The 13410-nt window shown below is 41.9% G+C and overlaps 1 protein-coding gene across 5 annotated transcripts in view; it reads left to right on the forward strand.

The window, feature by feature from the left end:
* The window catches only part of NHS (NHS actin remodeling regulator), a 345836-nt gene that overhangs the window by 282875 nt on the left and 49551 nt on the right, over positions 1 to 13410 (forward strand). For all 5 annotated transcript variants that reach the window (XM_027533111.1, XM_027533107.1, XM_027533108.1 and 2 more), the window contains exon 3: positions 13238 to 13371. In XM_027533111.1, coding sequence (XP_027388912.1) covers positions 13238 to 13371 — 134 coding nt within the window. The remainder of the gene's footprint in view (positions 1 to 13237; positions 13372 to 13410) is intronic.

Here is a 13410-nt window from a genome sequence, read left to right on the forward strand (position 1 = left end):
ATTTGATAGTTGGCTGAAAAGTTCTTTACTGATTTTTTAGTGCCAGCCACCCTCCAGAAAGCTTCCTTAACAACACCCTTCCTGTTCCTCGGTGGCCTGGATTAGGCCCTCTTCCCATAATAGCCTGTGCATCCTCCCATCGTGCCACTTAAAAGCGTATATCATCACCAACCACTTACCGGCCTGTCTCCTACCATCAATCCGTGAACAAGTCAAGGATGAGGAAGATAGAAAAAAAAAATTTTTTTGACCGACTGCACTGAGTGCCTTGTGGGATCCTAGTTTCCCAACCAGGGACTGAACCCCGGCCCTCAGCAGTGAGAGTGCTGAGTCCCAACCGCTGTACCACTGGGGAATTACCATAGATTTTCTTTTTTATTCAAAGCATTTACCATAACCCTGACATAATAAGTTCTCACTCATAGTAGGTCCTCAATGAATGTTTGTGTACCTGAATCAAATTCTGCAGAAAACTGCTTGAGCACTAGGGGTAGAGAATGATGACCAAGGAATCTGATCATTCTCACTAAATACTTTTCTGATCCCGTCATTGCTGCTGCTGCTGCTAAGTGCGCTTCAGTCGTGTCTGACTCTGTGCGACCCCATAGACGGCAGCCCACCAGGCTCCCCCGTCCCTGGGATTCTCCAGGCAAGAACACTGGAGTGGGTTGCCATTTCCTTCTACAATGCATGAAAGTGAAAAGTGAAAGGGAAGTCGCTCAGTCGTGTCCAACTCCTAGCGACCCCATGGACTGCAGCCCACCAGGCTCCTCCGTCCATGGATTTTCCAGGCAAGAACACTGGAGTGGGTTGCCATTTCCTTCTACAATGCATGAAAGTGAAAAGTGAAAGGGAAGTCGCTCAGTCGTGTCCAACTCCTAGCGACCCCATGGACTGCAGCCCACCAGGCTCCTCCGTCCATGGATTTTCCAGGCAAGAGTACTGGAGTGGGGTGCTATCATCTTCTCCGGATCCCATCAGTAGAGAGCTTCAATAATGTTAGCCCTTTAGAGATAATTATTTTTATCCCTTTATTTTTATTCATAAGTCATCTCTGATTAGATTTTTCCAGATTCAACCAGATAACGCTAAGCTGCTCATAAGCTACCACATTTCACTGTGTTGTCAGGTTTAGACTTAATGGCAGAACTAAGGAACAGCAAGTGCCAGTATCAATTTTCTCAGAACTTCCTCCTGGGGGGCTGAGAGAGGAATATGGGGCCTCCTGGGGTTTCTAGGAAAGACAGAGGAGCTGCGTCTTGCCCTCCACACACAGGCTTGCTTCGTGGTTGTCTCCATAGCAAATCTTGGGTGTAGTAGTTTTAATAGCACTGCAGAGAGCCATAAACAGGAATTATAGGCATCATAGAATTAAAAACATGCAGTGTAGAATTGAAATTAGAAAGTGACTTTTTTTTTAAACCTTGTCCAAGAAACAGAAGCTTACTAGTGCATTTGTCAGAATACCACTTTCGCCATCTGGTGGCCATGACTAATACTGACCTATCCGACAAGCTCTTGCTCACAAATGAGCTTCCCTGTAGGTGCTCTATTTAGACAGTTGGAGTATCCTGAGATCAGAACTGAGAAACCGGCTGCCTTTAAGATCCACTCTGCAGCAACCCCCCTCAACAAAGTCAACTGAGGGTCCAGGCATTGTGCTAAACCTGGGATGCAGAGAGCAATAGCATATGGTTCTTGGCACACAAAGAATTCCTGATCTAGTAAGGGAGAAGGGCAAGTAACCAGGTCATTTCAACACAGGGCCACGGGAGCTCAGAGCAAAGGCACTAACCAGGCCATGGAGCTTCAGAGAAGGCTCCTCAGAGGAAGCAATGCCTTAATGGAGTTCAAGTTATTAAGCCTCTGATTCTTCTTTTTTCCCATTTTTTTTTCTTAGCAGTTCTTTATGCTCAGAGCCAATAATGGCTTGAAGTGATGCCAATGTTTACATTTGTAAGACAGTGACAGAGAGATTATTATGAGGCTATAAAGAGAGATTTACATTTTATATTTCCTTTTCTTTCAAGTTTCGGGGCTGGGGTCTACATTTCATTGGTCTAAGGGAATGAGGACCAAGAGTCTACTGCAGTTTCAGGCTCTAGTTGATAAATGGTCTCCCACACCACCACCAGAAAGAAGTATTAGGGAGCCATTAATCTGCCTGCCTCCTGCAGGCCTGGGGCACATGAACGAGATGAGCTTTAGAAAGAGCAAGCGGGGAGAAGCCCAATGGGAAACTGAGTTGATATCTCCCTCCAGACTCCGCCCTTCCTTCTACCTTTTCCCAATCAGCGACACCTATCTTTTACTCTCATTACAATTTTAAGAATGTAGAAGCTTTTCCTCCCACCGCCCATCTAGAAAAGCCGACTTTCTCCTGGTAGAGAAAAACGAGGGTGGCACTAGAGGCAGACACTTTAACATGGCAGATTTATCTCAAAAACCTTCCTGGAAGGGAGAGCAAGGCGGCAGAGTGGGACCTGGAGCCCACCTCCCTCCACAAATACAGGAAAATTCCAGCTGCATCTGGAATAATTCTCACAACGTACCAGCTAAAAGCCGTCAAAAGAGCTCAACCAACCAAAGAACCCCATATACTTGGGTAGCACTAAGGGAGAGGGACCTGCACCCCTGGGAGAGAGCTGTGAAAGAGAACTGGTTGCCACACCCCAGGAACCTCTTTCACTAGCTGGGAGGTCTGCCAGGACAAGGGAGCTTCAGGGGTCTAGAATTTCCAAGAGAGGAGTGTGCCCGTGCTACCTTGCTGCCAAGCAAGATAGACAGGGACGGGCACTAAGCTGCCATGTTACTGCCCAGCCAGGGAGGCGCACCTGCGGGTCTGCACAGTGCTAGGTGTGGAAACTCAGGCTTCAGCGGACAGACACGGCGAGAGGACTTGGTTTGGCTACGCAGAGATATCCAGAAGAGCCTGGAGTGTGGTCTGGGCTATAAGTAGAGGCACACACAGGACGGGGCACAGGGCCACCAAAGGAGCCCCAGTCAACACAGGCAGGGCTGAGTGTAGGTCCACCATAGACACCTCAATCTCAGTGTGCTCACAGAGGTGCATGGCTCCAGCCACACCAGACTTTGGGAGCACACACACACACCAGGGCTGACATCGGAACCAATTATCAGTGCTCCCACCATGGGGCACTGCTTCAGTGGGCATTAGGAGCTCACGCTTTGTGAACGTGCACACAGCAAAGGCAAGGCTGCCACCCGAGCCAATTATCAGTGTTCTCACAGCCAAGATGGGTCTTGGGGTGGCACCAGCAGCAGCTGATTTTGTAGACGTGCACACTGGCTGGCAGGATACGTCACAGAGTCACGTGTCCTGGCACACAGCTGAGTGCTCTGGTCTTACCTACCTCACACTACAGCTGAGAACCAGATCTCAGGGTTTCTATTCCAACAACTGGGGGGCAGGCCCTGCCTCCAACAGAGCTGTGGCAACTACAGAACAAAGAGGGGGCCCCACCCAACATTACAGTGCAAGCTCTGGACAGCACAGCACCAAACACACCCTTCATCAAGGGAGGATAACGGCCAGCACATGCTGAGGAAAGATGCGGCAGGCATCCATACCAAACACAGCCCTCACATCAAAACTACTGGACTCACATAGTCTGTACCAGAACACTCCTATAGGAAAACAGCACTTCAAGATCACAGTAGATAACTGTTCCTCCTAAATTCATGGAGTAAGAGAAATATAAGTAAAATGAAAATGCAGAGGAACTATTCCCACTTAAAAAGACTGAGAGAAATTCCCTGAGAGAAACAGACCTCGCCAGTCTACCAGACCCAACGTTCAAAAAGGAAGTGATAAAAATGCTAAAGATCCTCAGAAAGACTATTGATAAAAAGGCAGATCACTGTAACAAGGAACTAGAAACCATAAGGAAACCAAAATTAGACAACTCAACTGCTGAGATAAAAACCAAGCTAAAGCCAATAAACAGCAGACCAAGTCTACATAACAGAACAAATAAGTCATCTGGAAGTTAACACAAGGCACCCAATCAGTAGACAGAAAGACAAATGAAAGAAAAAATGAAAGCGACATGTGAGACCTACGAGATAATGTAAAGTATGCCAACCTCCACATGAAAGGGATTCCAGAAGAAGAAAGAAAAAAGGGGATCAAAATGTAGTTGAAGAACTTGTGGCTGAAAACTTCTCAAACCTACAGAAGGAAACAGATATCTAGGTACAGGAATCACAGAGGGTCCCAAATGAGATGAACCCAAACAGATCCACACCAAGATATATAATTGAAATGGCAAAAGTGAAAGATAAAGAGGGATTCTAAATGTAGCAACAGAAAAACAGAGTCATTTACAAGGGAATATAAAAAGGCTATTAGCTGATTCCTCTACAGAAACTCTGCAGGCCAGAAGGGAGTGGCAACATATATCCAAAGCTCTTAAACGGGAAACTTGCAAAGTACAATACTCTACCCAGCAAGATTATCATTTAGAATAGAAGAAAATAGAAAGAACTTCTCAGACAAGCAAAAACTAAAAGAATAGAGCAATACTCATGAAAATATGTTCAACATTGATAATGACTAGAGAAATGTAAATCAAAATTACAGTCAAATATCACCTCACACCAGCCAGAATGGCCATTATCAAAAAATCCACAAACAGTAAATGCTGGAGAGGGTGTGAAGAGAAGGAAGCCCTCCTGCACTGTTGGTGAGAATGTAAATTGGTGCAGCCACTATGGAGAACAGTATGGAAGTTCCTTTAAAAACCAGAAGTAGAGCTACTGTATAATCCTGAAATCCCACTCCTGGGCATATACTTGGAGAACAACATGATCTGAAAAGATCCATGCACCCCAGTGTTCATAGCAGTACTGTTCACAATAGCCAAGACACGGAAGAAACCTAAATCTCCATTGACAGAGGAATGGATAAAGAAGCTGTGGTACATACAAAAGAGAAAGAAATAATGCCATTTGCAGCAGCATGGATGGACCTAGAGGGTGTCATACTGAATGAAGTAAGGCAGAGAAAGTGAAATATTGCTATGATATCACTTATATGCAAAATCTAAGAAACAGTGATACAAATGAACTTCTTTACAAAACAAAAACCAACTCACAGACTTAGAGAATGAACTTACGGTTACTGGGGAGGGGTGTGGGTAAAGGATAGTTAGGGAGTTTGGGACTAACATGTACACACTGCTATATTTGAAATGGACAACCAACAAGGACTTACTATATAGCACAGGAAACTGCTCAATATTATGTAACAACCTAATGGGAAAAGAATTTTTAAAAGAATAGCTACATGTATAACTGAATCACTTTGCTGTACACATGAAACTATCAGAACATTGTTAATCAACTATATTCCAATATAAAATAAAGGCTTAAAAAAGAATACAGCAATACTAAACCTTATCCTAAAAGAAATATTGAAAGGTCTTCTCTGAGTAGAAAAATAGCAAGAATCTATAGGAAAGGGAAATTTACAACAGGAAAGGTAAATATATGAAAGGATTGACAATCACTTAGATAAGCCAATACATGCATTAAAAAAACAATTAAAATTGTGAAAGCAATTAAAACTATAAGGGACAGAAAAAGGATAAACATGAAGATATAAAGTAGGATATCAAAATCACAAACTATGGGAGAGTAAGAAAATGTAGATTTTTTAGAATGTGAGAAGTTATGACCAACCTAGATAGCATATTGAAAAGCAGAGACATTACTCTGCCAACAAAGGTCTGTCTAGTCAAGGCTATGGTTTTTCCTGTGGTCATGTATGGATGTGAGGGTTGGACTGTGAAGAAGGCTGAGCGCTGAAGAATTGATGCCTTTGAACTGTGGTGTTGGAGAAGACTCTTGAGAGTCCCTTGGACTGCAAGGAGATCCAACCAGTCCATTCTAAAGGAGATCAGTCCTGGGTGTTCTTTGGAAGGAATGATGCTGAAGCTGAAACTCCAGTACTTTGGCCACCTCATGTGAAGAGTTGACTCATTGGAAAAGACTCTGATGCTGAGAGGGATTGGGGGCAGGAGGAGAACGGGATGACAGAGGATGAAATGGCTGGATGGCATCACTGACTCGATGGACATGAGTCTGAGTGGACTCCGGGAGTTGGTGATGGACAAGGAGGCCTGGCGTGCTGCGATTCATGGGGTCGCAAAGAGTCGGACACGACTGAGCGACTGAACTGAACTGAACTGAGCTCACATGACTATCAGTCTAAAACAAATAGCTAGAGTTACAGTTTAACACACTTGAAAACCAGGGTAACCACAAATCAGAAGCATACAGTGGTCTCACAAAAACTAAAAAGAAAAGAACTCAAGCACAATGCTAAAGAAAACCATCAAACTACAAAAGGAAAAACAAAAAAGGGAAGACATACAAAATCAACTGGAAAACAAGGTTTAAAATGGCAATAAATACATACTATCAATAATTACTTTAAATGTCAATAGACTAAATGCTCTGATAAAAAGACACAGAATGACATACTGGATAATAAAACAAGAACCTACAATATGCTGCCTACAAGAGACCCACTTTAGGGTGAAAGAAATACATAGATTGAAAGTGAGGGGATGGCAAAAGATACCTCATGCAAATAGAAATGTCAAGAAAGTAAGGGTAGTGATATTCATATCAGACAAAACAGACTTTAAAACAAAGGCCATGAATAAAGACAAAAAAGGACACTATATTAATGATACAGGGATCAACAGAAGAAAATATTGTCCTCATTAACATATATCCACACAATACTAAACCTCCTAAATACATAAAACAAATACTAACAAACATAAAAGGAGCAACTGATGGGGATACATTAATAGATTTTTATCAATGGACAGACCTTCCAGACAGAACATAGGTAAAGCAATAGATACATCTAAATGACACTTTAGAATAGTTAAATGGATTAATATCTACAGGACACTACATCCAAGGAAACCAGAATACACACTCTTTTCAAGCACACATGGAACATTCTCTAGGACAGACCACACACTAGGATATAAAATAAAGTCTGAACAAATATAAAAGGATGGAAATTATCTCAAGCATCTTCTCTTACCAGAATGGCATGAAACTAGAAATCCGTCACAGAAAGAAAAATGAGGAAAAAATGATCACATGGATACTAAACAACATGCTACTAAAAACCAATTGGCCAACAATGAAATTAAAGAGGAAATTTAAAAATACCTCAAGATGAAGGACAATAAAAACACAACCATCCAAAATCTTTGGGATCCAGAAAAAGCCGTCCTGACCTGAGAGAAGTTCATAGCAATACAGGCCTTCCTCAAGAAATAAGAAAAATCTCCAATAAACAACCTGACCTTCCACCTAAAAGAATTACAAAAAGAACATTTAAAAGTCAGCAGAAGGAAGGAAATAATAAAGATCAGAGAGGAAATAAAATATAGATTAAAAATAAAAAATCAATAAAACCAAGAGCTGTTTTTTTTGAAAGAGTAAGCAAAATCAATGAATGGCTAACCAGGCTCACCTGAGAGAGAGGACCCAATTACACAAAATAAGAAATGAAAGAAAAATAATTACCAATATTGCAGACATATTAAAAAATAAGAAAAATACTATGAACAGTAATATGCCAACAAAATGGACAACGTAGAAGAAACTGACAAATTTCTAGAAACATACAGCCTGCCAAAACTCAATCAACAAGCAACAGATAATTTAAATACACTGATTGCTGCTGCTGTTGCTAAGTTGCTTCAGTCGTGTCCGACTCTGTGCGACCCCATAGATGGCAGCCCACAAGGCTCCCCCATCCCTGGGATTCTCCAGGCAGGAACACTGGAGTGGGTTGCCATTTCCTTCTCCAATGCATGAAAGTGAAAAGTGAAAGTGAAGTCGCTCAGTTGTGTCCAACTCGTAGCGACCCCATGGACTGTAGCCTACCAGGCTCCTCCATCCATGGATTTTCCAGGCAAGAGTACTGGAGTGGGGTGCCATTGCCTTCTCCAAAATACACTGATTACTAGAAGTAAAATAGACTCATACCTATCCTTTTCAAACTCTTCCAAAAGACTAAAGAGAGGGGAACACTCCCCAAATCATTTTATGAAGCCAACATCATCCTGATATCAAAATCAAAGGCACTACAAAAAAAGACAATTACAGCTCAATATCTCTGATACATGTATCAACAGATGCAAAAATCCCCACCAAAATGTTAGCAAATCAATCCAACAACATATAAAAAGGATCATACATCATGATCAATTTGGATTCATTCCAAGGATGGTTCAACATACACACATCAATCAAAGTGATACACCATATGCCATAAAAAAAAGACAAAAACAACATGAGCATCTCAATAAAGTTAGAAAAAGCATTTGATAAAATTTAATACCATTCATGATAAAAACTCACATGAAAATGAGTATAACAACGTAATGCTGAATAACATCCATTTACAACAAATCCAGAGCTAGTACAATACTCAGTGGCAAAAGGCTGAAAGCCTTCCCACTGAATTCTGCAACACCAACATGGAAGCCAGCTCTCATCACTTCTATTCACCATAGTATTGGAAGTCCGAGCCACAGCAATTAGATGAGAAAATGAAATAAAAGGTATCCAAACTGAAAGGGAAGAGATAAAATTGTCATTGTACACAGATGATATGATACTCTATATAGAAAACCCTAAAGACTCCATATAAAAACTATTAGAATAAATGAATTCAGCAAGGTAGCAGGGTACAAGATCAATATACAGAAATCTGTTGCACTTCTTTACACTAGCAATGAAATATAAGAGAAAGTAAAACATTTATTGTGTATTTAATATTGTGTAAAAAAAATTAAATACCTAGGGAAAAAACCTAACCACTGAGGTAAAAGACTTATATGTAAGAACTATAAAACACTGATACAGGAAACTGAAGGTGATACCAAGACATGGAAAGGTCTCCCATGTACTTGTTCTGGAAGAATTAATATTGTTAAAAACAGTCATACTACCCAAAGCTATCTACAGATTTTATGTGATCTTTATCAAATTATCCATGACATTTTTCACAGGCTAGAACATATAATCCTAAAATTTATATGGAACTACAAAAGACCAAGAATTGCCTTAAGAACAAAGCTGGAGGCATAACCCTCCCAGACTTCAGACAATATTACAAAGCTACAGCAATAAAACAGCTTGGTACTGTCACAAAAACAGATCAAAAGAACAGAAGAGAAAAAACAGATAGATCAGAAGAACGGAATAGACAGCCCAGGAATAAACCCACATGCCTACAGTCATTAACCTTCAACAAAGGAGGTAAGAATATGCACTAGAGAAAAGACAGTCTTGTCAGCAAGTGGAGCTGGAAAAGCTGGACAGCCTCATGTAAATCAATGAAGTTAGAACACTCCTTCACACCATACACAACAATAAATATAAAATGGCTTAAATACTTAAACAATAACACCATAAAAGTCCTAGAAAAGAACACAGGCAAAACATTCTCAGACATAAATGGCAGTGTTTTCTTAGATCAGTCTCCCAAGGTAAAAGAAATAAAAACAAACATAAATAAATAGGACCTAGTGAGGTTTATAGATTTTCTCATAGCAAAGACATAAACAAAAAGACAGTCATAAACAAATAAACCATAAACAAAAGACAACCTACAGACTGGGAAAAATATTTGCAAATAATGAGGCCAACAAGGGCTTAGTTCCCAAAATATACAAACATCTCATACAACTTAATGTAAAAAAACTCAATAAATAGATGTGTTTCCAAAGAAGACATACAGATGGCCAACAGGCATGTGAACAGATGGTCAACATGGCTAATTATTAGAGAAATGCAAATCAAAACTACAACAAGGTATCACCTCACACCAGTCAGAATAGCCATCATGAAAAAGTCTACAAATAATAAATGCTGGAGAAGGTGTGGAGAAGGAGTACCCTTCTATCCGTTGGTGTGGATGTAAAGTGGTGCAGCCACTATGGAGAACAGTATGAAGGTTCCTTAAAAAACTAAAAATAGAGTTACCATATGATCCAGAAATCCCACTCCTGGACATATATACCTGGAGAAAACTATAATTCAAAAAGATACTTGTACTGCTATGCTCATAGCAGCACTGTTCACAGTAGCCAAGACATGGAAACAGCATAAGAGCTCATCAATAGATGAATGGATAAAGGAGATGTGGAATATATACAATGGAATATTACCCAGCAATGAAAAAAGAATGAAATATTGCACCAACATGGATGGACCTAGAGATTATCATACTAAGTCAGAGAAAGAGAGATATATGTTATCACTTACATGTGGAATCTAAAAAAAAAAAAATCCACTTATTTACCAAACAGAAATAGACTCATAGACATAGAAAACAAACTTGTGGTTACCAAAGGGGGATGGATAAATTAAGAGTATGGGATTAACAGATACCCAGCACTATATATAAAATAGACTAACATCAAGGATTTACCTGTATAGCACAGGGAACTATATTCAGTATCTTATAACAGAAAGGAATCTGAAGCTGTATGCCTGAAACTAGCACAATATTGTAAATCTACTATATATAATAAATACTTTTTATAGAAGTCTTCCTGATGAGCAATGGCTTTGGAGGCAGTTCAGCAAAGAGCACCTACATGGGGTTGAGGACTTTTCTCTGGTTGTGAATGGGAGTCAACATTTGTCTCAAGAACCCCAAGCAAAGGAAGATGAGTAATTCTGCCACATTTTCTGGCAGACAAAGTTGGCAGTTGAGGCAGGGAGGCCCACAGACAAGCCAATCAGACATGGACAGAAATCAGAAGGTTCGAGAGTGCTCAGGTACTGGTTTAGAGTGCAGCACACTGAATACAGCAAAGAAGAGGCAGCATTAGGGAGGCCAGTGTCAACGGGCAACAAGACCCAGAGAAGGGCCTAAGAGAAGGGTACAGTGAGGCCACTGACTCAGTACCCAGCCCATGGAAAGACAGGGCTTTAGAGTACATTCTATGATTACAAAAGCAGACCTTCATGAAAGCATTAATTTGTTCTTCCTTTCAGTCACTCCACATTTACTGAAAATCCACTGTATCACAGGCACAGCAGGGCACAGTGATGGAAAGCTGACTATAATCTCTGTTGTCCAGGAGCAGACTTCTATACAGAGGCAGACATACAGAGAGATCCTGACTTTTATCACTACAATGACAGAGATGAAATGGGCCCTGGGCACTACAGGGCCTGTAGAGAACAGACACCTGACGCCACCTGAGAGGGTCAGTGTAGTTGGCTGTTTCCTAATATGGGTAAAGGGCTTCCCTGGTGGCTTGGTGGTAGAGTCTGCCTGCCAGTGCAAGAGACGCAGGTTCGACCCCTGGGTCAGGAAGATCCCCTGGAGAAGGAAATGGCACCTCACTCCAGTGTTCTTGCCTGGGAAATCCCATGGACAGAGGAGCTTGGCAGGCTACAGTCCATGGGGTAGCAAAGAGTCGGACACGACTGAGCAACTAAACAACAATATGGGGGAAAGAATACTGTCTTATGAGTAGCCAAATATTCTATATTATCAGTGTCCAAAGAATTAGAATGTGATAAAATGTAATTATAACAAATACTGTCAAATCCCAGCAGTCTTGCTCTGATGGGCAAGGTGTGTTAAGAATTAGAATGTGATAAAATGTAATTATAACAAATACTGTCAAATCCCAGCAGTCTTGCTCTGATGGGCAAGGTGTGTTTACATTTTCTAGAGCTTACAGGTCAAGGAGTGGTCACGAGCAGGGCCCTGGGGCCAAGTGTGTACCAGTGACAGCTCAGCAATGACTTAGCCTCCCTGATCCATGTAGGTGTCTGCACAAGAGGGACACTATCAGTGCCTGCTTCGTGCAATAGTCAAGATAATGCACCTACAAGCTTTTGCAAAGCATCTCTGATGCATGCCCATTGCCCAACAAGCACTGGGCATTACAATTATTATTGTAGATGTGCTGAGTGATGGCAGTTTTAAACAACAGGAGGCAATTTAGGACACCTGCTGCACAAATTTGTACCCCGTCATATTGGGTGGGGGTCATGAGACTTGAGGCCCTGGGTGTGAGTGTGGGCTGGGTTTTGGCAGGTAGTGCAGCCTTTGTTGTGGCCAGTTTGTTGGGCAGGGTATGTTGGGTAGGCTCACTGAGATACCCAGAAAGCTAAACTGTGCTCCTGGTGTCCCTGTGATTCTTATTATACAGTTAGGATCACTTCACCCCACACATGGAAATTTCTTGGTTTTTTTCCCCAAAGTAGCTTTATTCCTAAATCAGACAGTTGTCATCACTGGGATCCCTTTGCTTCCTCTAGGAACCCAGAATTTGAAAACCATCTGGGTGTTGTGGGTGACAGGGCTTAGACGGGTGTAATGGTGTGCCAGCCACAGTCTCTTTAAAAAAAAAATGTAAGTAAGTAAGCATTAGTTGCTCAGTCCTGCCTGACTCTTTGACCCCCATGGACTGCAGCCCACCAGGCTCCTCTGTCCATGGGATTTTCCAGGCAAGGATACTGGAGTGGGTTGCTATTTCCTTCCCCAGGGGATCTTCCCAACCCAGGGATTGAACCTGGGTCTCCTGCACTGCAGACAGATTCTTTACCAACTGAGCTACAAGGGAAGCCCCAAAAATGTAATAAAGAAATAAATAAATGAGGCCCTAATGTGTAGGACTCACCAATTTCTGTGATATAAATATTCCCACCGTAGCCTATTTCAAGTTACTGACAATTTACAAGCTGGCTTGCAAAATTCCTGAACGCCTAACTATCTGTGCCCCTGAGCCAATGTGAGCTGGCTCCATCACCCACTGGATATCTGTGAGCATCTGTCCTTACCACGCCCTGGGAGGCTCTGGCGTGTCTGTGCCTATGGTCTACTCCAGGACTCAGGTCAGCAGATCTTGCACCACTATTCTAGATTTTTTTTTCTTGCTCATGTTGTTTTGAAACAAGTTGTACTGAGAAATATCAAACGCAGAGTGATCCGTCTTGAGACGGACCCACTGAATGTAGGCATTCAATTTCATATTACTATGAAGTAAAAGTTTAGTTCAGAACCATTCTGAAAATCTTATTTGGTATACAAATGAGCTAGATTAGCAAAAACTCACTTTTTTCCAGCCTTTTGCTCATCCTCCCAAGGGAGAAAGAGAAATTGAAAATGCCAAGTGTGTTTCTATATTATTGATTTTTCTGCCCCCAGAACACCGGAGCCGGAGCGATCGTCGGGAGCAGAGAGCTGCTGCACCCATCTCAGTAGCAGCTCCTCCACTGCCCGCCTACCCCCCGGCTCACAGCCAGAGGAGGCGCGAAGCCAAGGACCGGCACTTCTTAACGGTGAGCTTGGTGGCCAAGTGGCCACCCTGTGCCTGCTTA

The sequence above is a fragment of the Bos indicus x Bos taurus genome, chromosome X (genome assembly GCF_003369695.1).
Source record: "Bos indicus x Bos taurus breed Angus x Brahman F1 hybrid chromosome X, Bos_hybrid_MaternalHap_v2.0, whole genome shotgun sequence".
NCBI classification, from domain to species: Eukaryota; Metazoa; Chordata; class Mammalia; order Artiodactyla; family Bovidae; genus Bos; species Bos indicus x Bos taurus.